At 42.0% G+C, this 19,060-nt stretch overlaps 1 protein-coding gene across 1 annotated transcript in view; it reads left to right on the top strand.

The window, feature by feature from the left end:
- The window catches only part of LOC110258096 (coiled-coil domain-containing protein 30-like), a 97,767-nt gene that overhangs the window by 2,800 nt on the left and 75,907 nt on the right, over positions 1-19,060 (top strand). Inside the window, 5 exon segments of the mRNA XM_085018425.1 lie at positions 1,769-1,938; positions 4,094-4,337; positions 4,753-4,762; positions 9,263-9,417; positions 14,259-14,473. Of these exon segments, the coding sequence (XP_084874551.1) occupies positions 1,769-1,938; positions 4,094-4,337; positions 4,753-4,762; positions 9,263-9,417; positions 14,259-14,473 (794 nt within the window).

Below are 19,060 nucleotides of genomic sequence, written 5' to 3'. Positions count from 1 at the left end.
CCTGTCCTGGCTCATTAGTAATGAATGTGGTTAGTATCCATGAGGATGTTGGTTTGATCCCTGGCCTCACTCAGTGGGTTAAGGATCCAGCATTGCCTTGAGCTGTGATGTAGGTCACAGATGCAGCTCGGATCTTGCGTTGCTGTGGATGCAGTGTAGGCTGGCAGCTACAGCTCCAATTTGACCCCTAGCCTGGGAACTTCCATATGCTGAGGATGCAACCCTAAAAAGACCACCACCAACAACAAAAAAGCAAAAACAAAAGTTTACTTAAATGTCTTCACGTTCAAAATTTAGAATCAAAGCATCTTTCCAAATATGCTGAAAATTAGGCTCATACTTAGAATTAGGAAAATATTTAAATGTCCCAGCCCCAATCCATTCCCTAATATAAACATGGTGCTGCCTGACCAGGGTCAATCCAGCACTAAATGGAGAGGTTTCCAGGTGTGTAATTTCTAGAGTCCTACCTTTTAGGTTATCACCAACTCCTGGATGAAAATTCCCTTCCTTGATCATTCTCTTGATGTTGATAAGGCGACAGGAAGGAGCAAAGGCTTGAACACAGCAGTGAAAATGCCTGGACTTAAGTTTTAATGCCACGTGTGACGTGCAGGACCACATCAGGGCAATTCATCTCCCGGTCTAGGTATAGTGCCCCATCCACCCTTTTTACTGCTTTCGTAGGTGTTCTTTCATTTTATGTAAAGATACAAAGAAGAGTCTTCAAGGAAGGGAGTCTGTCGAAGAACAAAACAAAACAACAAAATCCTCCACAAATGTTTTGCCAAACCACATAGGAGAGCAGTGACTCCTAAAGTATCCGTTTGCCTCAGAATGACCTGTCAGACTTACTTAAAGTACAAATTCCCATTTTCCAGCCCAGACCACTGATTCTGAATCTCAGGAATGGGGTGGCAATGCGAGACTGCCTTTTTTTTTTTTTTTTTTTTTTGCTTTTTAGGGCCATACTCACGACATGTGGAGGTTCCCAGGCTAGGGGTCGAATTGGAGCTGTAGCTGCCGGCCTACACCACAGCCACTGCAACGAAGGATCCCAGCCGCATCTGTAACCTACATCACAGCTCATGGCAGCAGTGGATCCTGAACCCACTGAGTGAGGCCAGAGATGGAACCTGCGTCCTCATGGATATTAATCAGATTCATTTCCACTGAGCCACGATGGGAACTCCGAGACTGCCTTTTTAAACTCCAAGGAGATGCTCACATCCACTAAGGTTTTAGAATCACTACAATAATCTGGGAGCCTTTGCATGCTCAAGCGTTTCCAGACAAATAGGAGCAGACTGGAAGAAATATGTTCTCTGTAATGTTGATCTAATGTTCTTTCTAATGTTTTCTTTCTTGTAGCACCATATGAATTAATGAGTTACACTCAAAACTTGAGAACAAAAATATATGATAATGGTATAAAAGCTGTAATAGTGTATCACATCTTTTTTACTTATAAACAGAGAACAAAATCTTTAATAGGTCTTGAGAAGCCAATCCCAGAGACCAAAAATAGCTTCTTTAAAAAAAAAATGGACTTATGCACCATTATGCCTGTGGTAAAAATGGATTAGAGTGTATGTGTAACAACTGCAAATTGTTAAACTAAACTGGAATAAGACTTAGGTTTGGATGTCAGTTTCTATTACTTAGGCCAATAATTTTTTAAGCATTTAATGGAATCAATACACTTTTTTCACAGTCATGCATAAGCGTATGCAAAATAGAATATTTGTCTTTTCACTTAACATTGCAGGTCTTGAAGCTTTCACAAGAATTTGAACAATTAAATTGTATTACTTTAGGGAGAAAAACTGCAGATGCTAATTTAATTCCAAGTGAGAATATCTCTAAAGATCTTGTGTCTAAAGTTCTGGTTTTGGAAGTAGAGATTCAAAACCCAAAGGAAGAGAGAAAAGAACTCTGGTAAATTGAGAGAAAATCCCGTTACATTAATTATTCGGGGGAGGGGGTAGGGTACATTTTATTTGGCGTGATTATTATAAGAATTTGACATTCATTTTCAAATGATGCCCATATGTAAATTAGTCATGAGCATTCCCCAAAGATTTTGTTTTTTGATACGTAATTACATTTTTAAACTTTCGATCCTGCTGTTAAACGTACCTGTATGCTTTCCTGGTTTTAAAATACAAGATTATCAAAACCCATGATTCCTACCGGGCAGAGACAGTAATCTTCCTGATTTTTCTTTCTTACCTTTTTTCGGTATACATGTGTGTGTTTTTTACATAATTAAGACTATACACAGAGGCTTTTATTTAACATTGCATCTGATCATTATTTAGAGAATGTGTTTTTTCTTTCTCTCTTTTCTTACTGTTGTTGTCAATCTTGCCCCCAACTCTTGTATTTTCTACTTTTCCACCAAATGTATCTTTCACAGAAACTTTTGAGACTTAGACCAATGCATTACTCTGTTGTGGCACAAATACTAATTGATGTAATCAAATTTTGCCTGACTAGGTATCAAAAGGGAACAATAGAGAGTTCCCTTTGTGGCTCAGTGGTTAACAAATCTAAGAACCACGAGGTTGCGTGTTCTATCCCTGGCCTCGCTCACTGGGTTAAGGGTCCAGCGTTGCCGTGAGCTGTGGTTTAGGTCGCAGACTCAGCTCGGATCTGGCATTGCTTTGGCTCTGCTGTAGACCAGTGGCTACAGCTCCGGTTTGACCCCTGGCCTGGGAATCTCCATATGCCGTGGGTGTGGCCCTAAAAAAAGACAAAAAAGACCAAAAAAAAAAAAAAAAAGGAAACAATAGATGCCAATTTTTGCTTATATAGCATACCAAAGGATACATCATCAGTGAACTGAGACAATATGGCCCAGGTGTAGCCAAACTTTTATCTTTGTAAATGCTCTAAAATAGAAGAGATTGTTTTGTGGGTTTGGGGCCCCTGAATTTTATACTCTCTTAAAAAGTTGTTTTAGGAGTTCCTGTCATGGCTCAGTGGAAACAAATCTGACTAGCATCCACGAGGATGCAGGTTCCATCCTTGGCCTCACTCAGTGGGTTAAGGATCAGGTGTTGCCATGAGCTGTCATGTAGGTCACAGATGAGGCTCGGATCTGAGGTTGCTGGGCTGTGGTGTAGGCAAGTGGCTATAGCTCCAGATCAACCCCTAGCCTGGGAACCCCCATATGCCGCAAGTGCAGCCCTAAAAAGACAAAAAAAAAAAAAGTGGTTTCAAGTTTCGCAGGAGCTCTCCAGGCCTTCTTGAGCCACCGCCCCCTTGCCCTGGTCAGAAACCCAGGTGTTGTTCATTATTCCTTTTTCTCCCTCACCTGCCCCATCCCATAAATGACAAATCTTATTCACAGAGCCTTGTGAATCTCTCTCGCATCCATTCCTCCTTTCCATCCCCACCACGCTGCTCTCGTCCTGTTGTTAAGCACATGGATCACTGCCATTATCTCTCAGTCTGTGGTTTTCCAGCCACACAGATTCCAAACAACTTTTCTAAGGCACACTCTTCCCTTTTGCCTCTGGGCTTTTCCCATCTTGTTAAGTCATCCAGCACCTTCTCCTGCAACATACACACACACGAGCAAGTATACACACACCCTGCCTTTACACTGCCTCCCTTGTGCCTACTCATCCATCAGGCCTCCTGGGACTTATGCCTAGTTTAATATACATCACTTGTTAACTTATCCTTATATCTCACAATATTGTAAGCTCTTTATGGGCAGGGATTATGTCCTATTGTAGCCCTCGTGCCTGCCGAAGAGGCACCCGGCTGCTTATTGAGTGATTTTTTGGAAAATCTTTGTAAGCTGTGTCTGCCCAAGGCCATACTAAAAGTTGGAAAAATGGAAAACTCCCTCACACTGGTTGTCTGCCTACACCTGTAGATCAAAATGCTGGATCATCTCCGTGAATGTGGCATGACTCATTTGTTTTTAAAGTTTATTTCTAAGAAAACGATAACGGCTCTTCTGCTGTAGAATTCAAGTTGAAAATCTTGCTTCCTGTACTTGCTTTACGGGTATTTTTTTCTTGCATATTCTATGACTACAATAAGCATTTTGAGAGTTTTGTATTATATTTGTGCCAAGTGCCGAATTAGGAGAAAGTAAGCAGAAGGAAAGTCCAGAGGAGGCCGCAAAGGAGGGCGCTTTTCCAGGAGGGGGACAGGAAGAGAAGGACTTGCAGCAGAACCGAGACGTGAAAGGGGAAGGAGAGCAGTTGACCTTGAAGCCTAAGGAAGTTGTGGGACTTAGGGAAGAGCTGAGCCCTGTGATTCAGAGCCTCCTTCCTTTTCAGAGCTTTAGAGGTAGCTCCAATGATGAAAGTGCCCTGGTAGGTGGCTCCATCTCCTCTAACCAGCTGTGGATAGAAGCTTTATTTTATACCATGACTAAAATGATATATTTGTTGAGCAATTTCATAACCAGGGCCTGAATGGTAGTAAAATAGCAACCACAATCTCAGCTAAGCCCAGTGGTTGGTGTGCTTTCTTATTTATAAAGTGTTCCTAGGCTCCATCAGGCTCAGCCGAAAAGGATGCTGACTGATTGTCAGCGTCTCTCTTGGGCAGGTGGGATAGGGAATGTTTTCTATTCCCGGAACCTGGCCTGCAGGTACAGCATGCTTTGTTTTGATGGGGAAGAGGCCCCCTACTTGGAATTGCTTTAAATACTAGAAATCTGCTTGCAGGAGAAATAAAGGGAGAGACTGCCATCCACACCTCAGTTCTTTTACCTCAATTTTGCAGGTTCCCTCTTGTACAGGTTAAGATTTCCCTAGGCACCCCTTTCTAGGAAATATTTTGAGACCCACAGCAGGAGGCTTTGTACTGGTAAGGAAACCAACCTCAAAAGACTGATAATATATCTTCGAGAAGTGCTTCAGGTATATGTTTAGAAAGCAAGGAAGGTGTTAGTAAAAGAAATCAAACATATCTGAAGAGAGGTTGCACAGAGTATGAAAACTAGGCCAGTAATAATAAATAAGGAAAATATATACCTGAAAGAAGATTCAGATACATTTGACTAAGGAGTCAGTGGATTTATTCAGAAGACCAAAAGGAAGTAGGACAGCAAATATTCAAAAAGAGGTTAATTTTGTGTCTCTCAGACAATCCCTTTATTGAACAGTGGGCCACTGTAGGAGACTTGGGCAGAGGCTGAACACCAATCACAAAAATGATAAAATCTTTGCTTATGAGAGTAAAATGATCACTGTGCTTTTAGAATAATAAAATTCAGAGTATGAGAAGTAATGCCCTGGTTAATTGATTAATTTTATCTGATTTACCTCTTCCCATTATTTGAAGAATCATTGAAGAGTCCTCGGGGTGGGAAGGTGAAAATGATGAAATATATAAAAATTCTATGGGAAATCGAGAGAAGAGCCATTCTGTGAAAGGACAAGTATATATATATACCACATAGCCACATAGCCAGTAACTTTGTTCCATAGTAATGACTTTGAATTATTGAAAGAAAGGTACATTATTCTTACTCACTTATGTAGCCCGTATTAACTACATATCTATGATGTGCCAGGCCCTGTTTTAAGGTACTTAAAACGGCAGTTAAACAAGGTAGATGTGGGCTTTCATGGGGAAATGACAGACTTGCATCTTGAAATTCTCGTTTCCCGAAACACTTAAACACTATTTCATCTGCTTCTTTAACCAAGCAAGGAAGAAAACACGTTTTAGACAGATTTTTTTTTTATGCTGTGTGCTCTGAAGTGGTGATTTCAGAACCTCTTTCTGTGCGTAGGGCTCTTTGATGTAGTGATGGCTGTAGGTGGTTCCATTTCCTGGTTCTGGTGTGCATGGTTTTTCGTCCTCACCTCTGTTGTCAGAACACAGCACTGGTACTTGGCTGCTATCCCTGTGTACCGTGTCTTTTAATCTCATAACGTGCCAAGGTGGGTGACTGCAGGCTGAGAGCAGATAGCAGGCTTTAAAGAATGCTTATAAATGGCAACACATAGAAAAGAACTCTGAAAAAATCTCTCATGAGTAAGTATGTAAGCTTTAGTACTCATAAGTATTTTGTCACATGATGTGTGGCTGCCGATGGCCTTTGCAGGCTTAATTTCTGCTGTTCAGCAGTATTCCAGGTGAGGCTTCAATAGCTGAATTCTAGATAGTACTTTCCCACTATTCTTGAAACAAGTTTGAATTACCGTTAATTATCTTAACGTTATCTGTTTGAAATGTAGGTTAGCATTTTGCATAACATTATTGAATGTTCGCTATGCTCTAGGCACTATACTAAATACCCTGTGGCTATGAAGCAATACAGTGAGGCAGGAATATTGCCACTTTATAGATGAGGAAACTGAGGCTTCGGAGAGGTTAAAGTAATTGGTCTAGTTAATGCTTTGTTGGTGGAACCTGGGTCTGTCTCATTTACAGCCTGATCTTTTTAACTGCTTTGTCATCTGCATTCCATTTACTGAGAAATGCAGAGAAAGCATGTAGTTCTTGGAGTCTCTGGTTTCTCTTGGATTCGGCATTGGTACTGCTGTGGCTCCGGGTTTGATCACTGGCCCAGGAATCTCTACATACCATGAGCACAGCCAGAAACAAACAAACAAAACACCTGATAAAACTTAAGAAAAAAAAAAGAAACAAAAAAAGAAACAGAAAGAAAGGAAGGCAGGCAGGAAGGAAGGCAGTTCTCATGTCAGGATAATTTTCTAAGGAGGCTGACAAGCTGCCTCCCAAGAGCCCTCCCAGTGTGTCTGTCATAGATTTTCTTGGTGAACTTTTTGGGGGTCTGGCCCTTAGGCTCGCAGGCTCCAAAGCTTTGATTTACTAGCCCCCTAGAATAGTCTTGGGAATACATCTACATTAAACCACACATTCAAGACTCTTCAGTAAAATCAGAATGTCAGTTATTTGGTCTTCTATAGTAATTAATATCACCTGAACATGCTAAGATGCACAGTGCGTTTACCAGGAGAGAGCTAAGAAACACAAGTCAAAATCTGCATGACGGTCGATGATCACAGAGTGTGACAGCCTGTTGCACCCATGTTGACCTGACGAGAATATCCAAAGTCAGCAGGTCTCTTACTCTTTCTGCAATAGGAGCAAAATCATGTCAGTATATGAACGTGGGGCCACTATATGCACTTGGTTCATATTAAATTTGTCTTTTATCACAATAATATTTTAAATATTAAGTTAGTTTTTAAGCCTATAAATTTAAGATAATAACTTCTTTCATTTTAATTATTGAAGAATTCTTAAGGAGTTCCCATCGTAGCTCAGTGGTTAACGAATCTGACTGGGAACCATGAGGTTGCGGGTTTGATCCCTGGCCTTGTTCAGTGGGTTAAGGATCCCGCTTTGCTGTGGCTGTGGCTGTGGCTGGTGGTACAGCTCTGATTCGACCCCTAGCCTGGGAACCTCCATATGCTGTGGGAGCAGCCCAAGAAATGGCAAAAAGACAAAAAAAAAAAAAAGAGTCCTTAAGATGGAAATTATGTTATCTATTACTTGCTCTTATGCCTGAAATTTGCAGTTGAGTAAACTGAGACTCAGGATGACTGCCTTAATAAACCTGATAAATGGCCCAAAAAGGATCCTGTGTACTCTGCTTTGTGCTCTGATCTGGTTCCTAGTAGCCTGTATGTCTTCACACCTCTGCGGTAACTTCCATGAGGGAAGTAGTTTACACGGTAGGAAAAAAACAGAGACTCTTTGCATTGACAGCTTGACTGGTGAACTGGTAGCTTCTTTAATAGTTGCTTTTCTTGAAAAGTAATTTACATTTCTACACTGGCAAAGTGACTTCATTGGAAAATGTAGGCAGAAAGAACTACCATTCTGACTTTTCTCACCTTCGAAACAGGCTAAAAACTTCTGTACCTTTGTCTCATTGGTATAAATGGGGGCTTCTCTGTAGATCTGTTTGGGTGTGTGAAATGGCTGTATAGACTTGTGCTTATTCACAGTTAAAAAGTTTCTCTATAACGGTTAAAGAAGAAGCTAGAGAGTTGATCAAGACTTTCCAGACCCGAGGAGGAGTCTTGTCCTCAAATGGAAGCAGACAAAGGAGGGAGAGTCAGAGAGGCTCAGCAGTGATGGTAATATTTTGGAATATGCTTACTATGTATTTTTAGGCATCGTGCTCAGTGCTTACATGGCTTATCTTACGTACCCTTTACTCTATCCAGTAGTTATCATTATTATTTCCATTTTAAGATGAGAAAAATGAAACACAGAAAGGTGAGGTAATTTTTCCAAGATCACCCAATTAAGTAAGTGACAGATTCAGAACAGAAACCCAGATGTATCTAATTCCAAAGCTAGGGCTCTTAAGAAGTGTAACAAAATTACATTCAAGAATTTTCTGTAGGGATCTTAGACACTTTCACATTGGGTTTAGATGGCCTGTCTGACAAAACCAAGATAGGAATTGAAGGGCTAGCAGGGCTCGGGGAATTCTCTGTGGCAGTTCTGTTGTAAGCAAGATAAATTAGAGTAATGACGGGGGCTTTTGAGAAAGTCATGGACAGGAAGCACCTGGACCAGGACTCAGGAAACTCAAAGTGTCTCGTCTGTTGAAGTGGATAAGGTTGAATGCTTTATCTACTCAGCACACCTGTGTATGCCTACCTTTTAGAAAATCTAACTCCTTCTTGGGTCCTGGTAGCTTCATTGCGCTGGAGAGACTTGGCAGGAAATTGTGCTGCTAAGTCACTAAGGAATCCTCAGGTAGGGAAGGGAAAGTGATGAGGGAGGCTGGGAATTTAATATCACTGGCTAAACAGTCCCTTTACCTTTGCCTACAGACACCACCCACACCCACACTCACCCAAAACCCCCCCACACCCCCACACAGACACACACACACATGCCAGGTACACATTTACATTCCACTTCTTCACATATTGACTCTTTGAACACTCTGCTTAAAGCCCATATTACTCTAAAACTGTCCATACGTCACTGATATGAAAAACAAGAAAGTTAATTTTCTGTGCTCAACTGCTGCTGTTCACATAATGTCTTCAGTATTCTCTCTCCACTGTAACAGGAGAGAAAATATATATAACACCATAAACATGTACAACCTGCCGTAAAGGTGAAAGAGGGATTGGTTGTAACTAAGCTAACTCCAAAAAATGTGCATGGGAATAATCACTCTCTTGCAGCCGGAACGCATGTTTTGTCAACATTCTTTCAAAGTGCCCATGTGTCGCTTGTAAAATGTTTGCTTTAGTATCGATCATCTGGAGACAAAACAAAGCCCCAGCCGCAAGCAAGAGGAACTACAACAAACAACTTCACCAGGATTTGCACGGGCTCCAGGTTCTGTGTAGCTCAACAGAAAAAGAGATTCCCTATGAGCGAGGAAAGAACTTGGACTTAAAGCAGCACAACAGCTTACTGCAGGGAGAAAGCCTTAAGGTAAGCCAGTGGGCATGCCCTTTCCTGAGATGCCTTATTTGAGCCAGGGATAAAAGACTCAAAATTCCTCAGTCAGATCATTCATTAGAGTCCCCAAAATGAGTAGAGAGTGTGAGACATCTGGTGGGTCCCTCCTTTAATTTCTCCCTCTGCCAAGTCGAGAAATCACAGCTCAGTGATTTGCTCCCACATGGAGGCGTGTGCTGTCAACCTATAAATGTAAAAAGTTTTTTTTTTGTCTTTTTAGGGCCCCACCTGTGGCGTATGGAGGTTCCCAGGCTAGGGGTCCACTCGGAGCTGTAGCCGCCGGCCTACACCACAGCCACAGCAACGCTAGATCCAAGCTGCATCTGTGACCTACACCACAGCTCACAGCTACGCCGGATCCTTAACCCACTGAGCGAGGCCAGGGATCAAACCCATGTCCTCATGGATGCTAGTCAGGTTCGTTAACCACTGAGCCACAATGGGAACTCCAAATGTAAAAAGTTTTGAAGTTATTCAGTAATTTGAAATCATTACCAAGAACTTTCAGCACTTAACTAAATTTCAGTGACCTGAGCCAGATATATGGGAGTATTGCCCTCATTCTCGCTCTGGAAAGATTCATCCGTCTTAGATGCATTCATTGTTATTGGCAGATGAAATATCAACTGCGCCAAGGTACAAAGCCTGAGAGAGCAAAGCTGCTCTTCCTGGCAGGAGAGCATCAGAGCATCAACAAGTTAGGGAAACATCCCCTAAACATGCTTATTTTAAAATAATCTATGTAAGAGTTTCTTTGTGGTTCATCAGGTTAAGGATCCAGTTTTGTCACTGCTGCGACTCGGGTGGCTGCTGTGGCACAAGTTTACAAACCACGTGAATGTTCCAACTGAAACACCATGTGGAATTGTACTTTCTTTTAATGTGGTTCAATTCTGTAAACATATATTAGGAACCTAGTTTTTATAAACCCTGCTCTAAGGTTCTGGAATTTAACTCAACAAATACTTATCAGTCCTATACTAGGCAGACAATCTCCTCAATACTGAGAGTTTAAACAAAACAGATACAATCAGCAAACTTTGGCCTATGGGTCAAATCCTGCCTTCTATTTTTTTTTTTTTTTAATGGCCACGCTTGCTAGACAATCAAATTGGAACTGCAGCTGTAGGCCTGTGCCACAGCCACAGCAGCACCAGATCTAAGCCACATCTTCAACCTCCTTGGAAGCTTGTGGCAGTGCTGGATCCTTAACCCTCTGAGAGAGGCCAGGGATCGAACCCACATCCTCACAGAAACAATGCTGGGTTCTTAACCTGCTGAGCCACAATAGGAACTCCTATTTTTGTAAATAAAGTTTTATCGACACACAGCCATACCTGTTTGTTTACATCTTGTTGATGCTGCTTTTGCACCGCAGCAGAGACCATATGGCCCACAAAGGCTACAGTATTTACTATCTGGCCCTTTAGAGGTAAAGTTTGCCACCCCTGGTATAGCAGGATCAATGACCTTATTCAAGAAGTGACATAAAAATGGATTAAGAAAGGTCTCTACATTTTACGAGCTCACAGTCTAATAGGGGCGATATAGAGAAAAACAAATAGTCATTTATCTCAAACTCTAAGGGAAGCCCTTCTAGGCAGTTGCAGCATTCCTGGATTCTTCGGATAAACTTTTTCCCTCTGCTCACCCTTCATGATTTTTTGAATATTGAACATATTCCCTCAAGTCTTTGTAGATTTTTTGGGGGGCGGGGGGGGAAGGTAGTTCCTGGGTCAAGGATCAAATCCAAGCTGCAGCAGTGACCTGAGCTGCTGCAGAGACAACGAGAGATCCCAACCCCCTGTGCCACAGCGGGAGGTCCGAGCCTTTGCAGTTTTAAATGAAATTCCAAATCTTTCTCACATCTCCTTTTAGGACAGGCTTTTACCTTTCCCTTTGAACACCTTTCTTAGATCACTTTAACTGTCCACTCTGAGCATCCTCTGGCAATACCTGATCTTCATCAAGGTACAGTGACCAGGATGGCAGCAGATCATGATATCTTATATGTGGTTGGCACCATATAAACATTTGTTGAATTAACGAACAAGTCCTTAAGGGGTGGGTAAATGATAACTTGATAAAAGGAGAAGATATGTTTTGTTCTGTTGTGACTCTACTTGGTGGTGAGGTAAACCATTGGCCGTTTCAGGAAAGTAACATCAGTGTTTGGACTGACCCCCTAGGCCAGGCGCCTCGGCAGAGTCAGGTGCCATCACCAACTGCCTTAGAGTGGCAGTGTGTCCTCTTCACCTTTTATGAACCACTCAGCCCTGAAGGGCCATCATCTTCTGGGTGACATAACAGTTCAAGCTGGCAGAGCTTGTTAGCTTTTGTGGAGTCAGAATTTAAACCCAGGTCTGTTGCTCTCTTTCCTATAGAGTTATCTTTCCATATTAATCTTCTCCTCAATTTGGGAAATTTTTTTTAAGGGCCTTACCTGCAGCATAGGGAACTTCCCAGGCTCGGGATCAAATCGGAGCTACAGCTGCTGGCCTAACGCCACAGCCACAGCAATGCCAGATCTAAGCCGCGTCTGTGACTTACACGGCAACTCACAACAACACTGGATCCTTAACCCACTGAGCAAGGCCAGGGATGGAATCCCCATCCTCGTGGACACTAGTCGGGTTCGTTACTACTGAGCCACAACGGGAACTCCAATTGGGGGCTATTTTGGAACCTCATCTTTGCACACTGGGAGCTGACTTTTTAAAATCCACTCAGAGATGATCAAACTCTGGGTCTCTGGCTAATGTTAGGCGCACTTATAAGACTGGTTAAGAAACACGAATCCTACTTTGTGGCTTTTAAACCATTTATTGTGAAGCATTCAGAAAGTACATAAAACATAAATTTATGGTTCAAGGAATTGTTGTACAGTGATTACCCATGTAACCACCACTAGGGAAAGAAATCACGCATGGCCTGGGTACCACCAACCCCTGCAGATCTCTTTCCCATCAAAATCCCATCTCCTTCCATCTTAGCAGGAACCACTCATTTAAGTAATTACTCTCTTGCTTTACTTTATAGTTTCATCACCTATGTATGAATCCCACACAGCATAGTTCAGTTTTGCCTGTTTTTGAATATTTTACAAATATAATCAAAATACACACCTTCTGTCTTCTGAACAATCTACACTTGATCTTAGCCAAAAGGCCAAGAAGCGATCTTCTGAACAATCTAATTTGGGAGTTCCCATCTTGGTGAAGCGGAACTGAATCCAACTAGGAACATTGAGGTTGCGGGTTCAATCCCTGGCTTTGCTCAGTAGGTTAAGGATCCAGCGTTGCCGTGAGCTGTGGTGTAGGTCGCAGACGTGGCTCAGATCCCGAGTTGCTGTGCTGGCCTAGGCCAGCAGCTATAGCTCCAATTAGACCCCTAGCCTGGGAACCTCCATATGCTGTGGGTGTGGCCCTAAAAAGACAAAAGACAAAAAAAAACCCAAAAAAACAAAAACAACCTACTTTGTTTGGAAGCTTCATCCATGTTGTGATGTGTGACCATTGTTTGTTCTTTTTTTTTTAGCAGTAGAGTATTCCACTGTGAGAAAATATTACAATTTATGTATTTTTTTATGATTTATGGGCATCTTGCATGTTTCTGGTTCAGAATATAAAGAAGAGTGCTATAGGCTTGCAGAGCTTGAGGCCGAGAGCAGTTCTGCCACCACCAACGCTGAGACACTGTACTGAAATCTCTTCCTGGTCCTTAAACGTCCCAACCTGAAGCTGAAGAAGCCATCCTAGATGCACACATCATTGGCCGTGGCAGTGTTTGCCCCAGTGTTGTTTCATTTCGTCATTACCAGCACTGCCAAAATGCTGGGCACTGTGTCTAAGAGACCAATGACCACAGGTCTCAGAGACCTTTAGCTTTCTTGGTCTGTGGGGCAAGTGGATAATATATATGAAGCCTGTGTCCCCGTTCCATGTACAATAAGTTTAATTTTCACAGTCCTGAACCAACTCAGTGTGCCAAAGCCCCAACACTCAGTCTCTTCTTCTCTTTGATTTCTTTGTTTTGGCCTCTACTCGTTGTAAACTCTTAAATAGGAACCAGCATGACAGGAGACCCGTGGAAGCAAGAGGAATGACAAGATAATTTTAATCTCACAAAGGCCAGATCCTTCAAAGCCAGGCACGCTGCTGGGATACGTTCCCTGAGTGATGGCAAAGCCACTCAGAGATCTAAGGAGCAGGGGGTGAGGTAGTGCCATGTGTGTTTTTAAAGGAACACTGTGGTTGCAGTGTGGAGAGCAGATTAGAAGGGAAGGCATCTGACAGTCCAATAGTAGTGTTAGAGCTGGTGCTCTGGAATAGTCTCCCCAAGAAACCAAGAAGTGACAGCAGAGGTTAGTAACCGGGAGGGGATGACGTCACAGGCTCCAAGGGGAGAACTTTTGGAGATGGAAGGCGTGACTGCTGCTCACAGATCAGGTGTCCACTGGACTTAAATTCTGGCCTTGGGGAGGTCAGTCGTGCCTTTGGCAAAAACAGTGTCAGGAAGTAGGAATGAAAGCCAGCTTGAAGTAGACTGGGGAAAAAAAGAGGATAGAAACCATTTAGACTGTGCACGTATAGCAACTCATAGGAAAATTCCTTCGTCCAGCCACTGTCTGGCTATAGCTAGACCTTGGCAAACCTTACCAGCCCAGAGCAGCTGTAGAGAGGTAGGCAGCCACGTGACGCTGGTATTTGTCAGCTCTTGGGGGACTCCACTCCTTCGCAAGCTGCTTATTCTGGCTCACGTTCACCTTCATCCTGTGCTTGTTTTTGTCACTTTTATCTATGCCCCATCTCTAGATCAAAACTGAACTAAAGCACGCCCAGCAGAAGTTATTGGACAGCGCAAAAATGTGCTCTTCACTCACAGCTGAGTGGAAGCACTGTCAGCAGACAATCAAAGAAATGGAGCTGGAAGTCCTTACACAGGCTCAGAGCGGTAAATCACTGAGCAGCCTCAAGGAAGAGCTGGCTCGGGAGAAATCTAACATTGCTGCAGCAGAGGAAAAGGTGATTATTCAATAAACAGCACATCTGGGATACTGTGACCGAAATACCATTTCCCTAAGGATTTTAAGAAATAGGTACAGTGCAAACTTGATAGCATTCCAGGGGTTTAGTTTTTGTTTTTTTACCCTCCCACACTTTCCTCTCTTTTGACGCCACCTGCTCCAAGAGCTCCAGTAAATCTGGTGTGTTTTTTAAGACTACATTAACTCAAAAAGGTAAGTTTCATTAAAGCTATAGTATAAACTTAAAGAGCTCACTGAGGCCAAATGAGTTTCAAATTGTAAAGGGCTTATTCTCTCATTTGGATTGACTTATTTTTATTTCATAACTTTTGGAGGGATGGATGTTGTGAAATGAACCATTTGAAATATAGTTCCTGAATGCGTTTTGGGGCCACACCTGTGGCATGTGGAAGTTCCTGGGCCAGGGATCGAGCCTGTACCACAGCAGTGACAAGGCAGTATCCTTAACCAGCTGAGCAACCGGGGAACTCCCTGCCCCTGCATTTTAGGCTGCCTAACACCAGGTGGCAGTAGTATGTAACACTTGCACATTTTGATCTGCGGGTTTGCCTGAGAGTCAAATATTACATAAAAATTATTTCATCGCATTATGTAAAGATAAAACAAACATTAAAATTAGATGATAGCAATCTGGCTTAAGTGCAAAAACCTGATTTTGAGCTAAAGAAGCCAGCACAAAAAAAAAAAACATGAAAAGATGCTCAATATCCCTAATTATTAGAGAAATGCAAATCAAAATTAAAATGAGGATATCATCTCACACAAGTCAGAATGGCCACCATCAAAATGTCTACAAACAGTATATGCTGGAGAGAGTGTGGGAAAAAAAGGGAACCCTCCTTCACTGTTGGTGGGAATGTAAATCAGTACAACCACTATGAAGAACAATATGGAGCTTCCTTAAAAAACTAAAAATACGAGTTCCCTTCATGGTTCAGTTGTTAACAAACCTGACTAGCATCCATGAGGACAAGGGTTCAATCCCTGGCCTCACTCAGTGTGTTAAGAATCTGGCGTTGCTGTGAGCCATGGTGTAGGTCGCAGACTCAGCACAGATCCCACATTGCTGTGGCTCTGGCATACACCAATGGCTACAGCTCTGATGGGACCCCTAGCCTGGGAACTTCCATATGCCATGGGTGCAGCCCTAAAAAGACAAAAAAAAATCCTGAAAATGGACTACCATAACGTCCAGCAATCCCACTCCTGGGCATATATCTGCATAAAACTGTAATTTGAAAAGATACATGCATTCTTTGTTCATGGCAACACTGTTGACAGTAGCCAAGACATAGAAGCAACTTAAATGTCCATCGACTGAGGTCCATCGACCGAGAAATGGATAAAGATGTGGTACATTTATACAATGGAATATTACTCGGTCATAAAAAAGAATAAAATAATGCTATTTGCAGCAACATCAATGGACCTAGAGATTATCATACTAAGTAAGACAGAAAAAGAAAGACAAATACCATATGATATCAATTATATGTGGAATATTAAAAAAAGTGATACAAGCGAACTTACTTACAAAACAGAAACAGACTCAAAGATTTCGAAAACAGGAGTCCCCGTCATGGCTTAGCAGTTAACAAATCTGACTAAGAACCATTAGATCCCAATGGCTATGGCTCCAATTGACCCCCTAGTCTGGGAACCTCCATGTGCCACGAGAGCAGCCCAAGAAATGGCAAAAAGGCAAAAAAAAAAAAAAAAAAAAAGACTTCAAAAACAAACCTATGGTTACCAAAGTGGAGAAGGGCAGGGGGGATAAATTTAGAAGTTTAGGGTTAACATGTCTGCACTGTTATGTGTAAGAGATAATCAACAAAGACCTACTGTATAGCACAGGGAACTCCGTTCGATATTCTAAAATAACTTGTATAGGAAAAGAATCTGAATAAGAATGGAAATATGTGGAGTTCCCGTCATGGCACAGTGGTTAACCAGTCCGACTAGGAACCATGAGGACATGGGTTCAATTCCTGACCTCACTCAGTGAATTAAGGATCCGGCGTTACCATGAGCTGTGGTCTAAGTCCCAGATGCAGCTCAGATATGGCATTGCTGTGGCTGTGGTGTTGGTGTGGCTGTGGTGTAGGCTGGTGGCTGCAGCTCCAATTAGACCCCTAGCCTTGGATCTCATGCCATGGGTGGGGCCCTAGAAAAGACAGAAAGACAAAAAATAAAATAAATAAATAAATAAAAATAATAAAAAATTAAAATAATTCCATTTTAAAAAAGAATGGAAATATGTATATATATACATATATGACTGAATCACTTTGCTTAATACCTGAAACTAACACAATATTGTAAATCAAATATAACATAAAATAAAAATTAAATATAAAATTTAAAATAATAATTATGGATTTATTTTTTTGCTTTGTTTTTTGTTTTTTTGTTTGTTTTTGGGTTTTTTTTTTGTCTTTTTTAGGGCCACACCTGTGGCATATGGAGGTTCCCAGGCTAGGGGACAAATTAGAGCTACAGCTGCTGTTAAAAACAGTTTTGGAGTTGTTTATTCCAATACATGTCAAGATGTTACAACTTGGTACCTTTGTCACACAGGGAATATGGAGCTCGATGTAGGTACTATAGCTGTGTGTGTGTGTGTGTGTGTGCCTTTTAAGGCTGCACCTGCAGCATATGGAGGTTCCCAGGCTAGGGGTCGAGTCGGAGCTGTAGCCGCCAGCCTATGCCAGAGCCATAGCAATAGCAGATCCGAGCTGCCTCTGTGACCTATACCACAGCTCACAGCAATGCTGGATCCTTAACCCACTGAGTGAGGCCAGGGATCGAACCTCTGTCCTCATGAATACTAGTCAGATTTGCTTCTGCTGAGCCACAACGGGAACTCCTAATTACGGTTTTAAATAAAGAAGCCAGCAAAGAAGAGTTCATACTATGTATTTTCGTTTATCTGAGGCTCAAGAATAAACAAAACTAACCTATGGTGATAAGCAAGTGGGTGTCTTTATGAGGGTGTTACATGGAGGAGGAGGAGTTCCGTGGAGGCCTAGTGGTTCAGGGTTCTCTGTTGTTGCTGCTGTGGCTCAAGTTCAGTATCTGGCCTAGGAACTTCTGCATGCTTCAGGTGTGGCCAAAAATAAAAAATAATAATAATAAAATAAAATCAATGGGAACATGAGGGAAGCTTCCGTGGTGCTGAAAGTACTCGTTCTCTTAGTCTGGAGAAGTTGGTTATCTAAGTAAAACTTTGTTGGCTTCATTGACAGGTAAGATGTGTGTACTTGACTGTATGTGTGTCATTCCTCCACTTACAAAAGGAAATTGGTAAAGTTAATAAAGACTGGTGACATTTAAATTTTTTTTTTTTTTGTCCTTTTAGTCCCACATCTGCGGCATATGGAAGTTCTCAGCCTGGGGGTCGAATCAGAGCTGGAGCTGCCAGCGACCTATGCCACAACCACGTAGAATCTGAGCCATGTCTGCCGCCTACACCACAGCTCACGGCATTGCCAGAACCTTGACGCATTGTACGAGGCCCGGGGAGATCAAAGCCTCATCCTCACGGATGCTAGTCGGGTTTGTCACTGCTGAGCCACAATGGGAACTCCCAAAATTTTTAAATTTAGATAGTACTAAATATTGGAGCTGGATTTTGTGCAACAGGAACACATATTCTGACTGCAGTTGGAAGAGTAAATTAGGGTAAACACTTCAGAAAGCAATTTGGCGTGTGTGTGTGTGTGTGTGTGTGTGTATATATGTATACATATGTATATATATACTACACAACACAGCACTTCTACTGCTAGGTGTGAACACTGAGGGAGCTATTATACTGCACATATGCATCAGAAAACAGAAATGCTGTCATTTTCATAGTCACATTGTTCCAAATAGCAGAAAATTGTAACCAGTCCAAATATCTGCTCCCATGAGGTGGAGTAGATAAATTGCGTATTTATGCAGAACAGCACATGACGATGAAAATGCATGAACCCTAGGTGCTGGCTGTACTCCAGTGCAGCGTTAAATAAAAAACCTAGTCACCATAAACACAGTATGATTTTACTGATATCGAGGGTCAGAATAATACAAAATAACAACCGTGTCATATGAAGATAGATCTTATTGTAAGAAAAAGCACAAAAATGATTAATATAAATTTAGAGATGCTCGTTTTCTCAGGTGAGGAGGGAACGGGAGCGATGGTCAAAGAGGGCCACAGAGTAGAGTAGCCTTTATCCTGGAAACATTGTCTTTCTTTCCTTCTTTTCCTTTTTTTTTTTTTTTTTTTTTTTTTTTTTGCTGTGCCTGTGGCATATGGAAGTTTCCAGACCAGGGATTGAACCCACGCCACAGCAGCAACCTGAGGCACAGCTGTGACAATACCAAATCCTTAACCTGCTGACCGTCAGGGAACTTTGAAAGATTCTCTTTCCTAAACTGGATGGTGGGTTCAAAAGTTTTTCATTTGCCCTTGACAGAGAAGCCAACGGGGCAATACTTTGACCTGTGCAATTAGAACTGAGCATCTTTAAGGAAGCATTTGCCCTCAGCAGAACTAAAGGGGGCAGCTTGAAGGAACTTGAG

This window comes from Sus scrofa, chromosome 3, assembly GCF_054392235.1.
Source record: "Sus scrofa isolate SSC_HxYL_T2T_F1_AM1 chromosome 3, Sscrofa_HxYL_maternal_Yorkshire_Landrace_v2.0, whole genome shotgun sequence".
Lineage (NCBI taxonomy): Eukaryota > Metazoa > Chordata > Mammalia > Artiodactyla > Suidae > Sus > Sus scrofa.
This window is presented reverse-complemented; position numbering and strand designations above follow the sequence as displayed.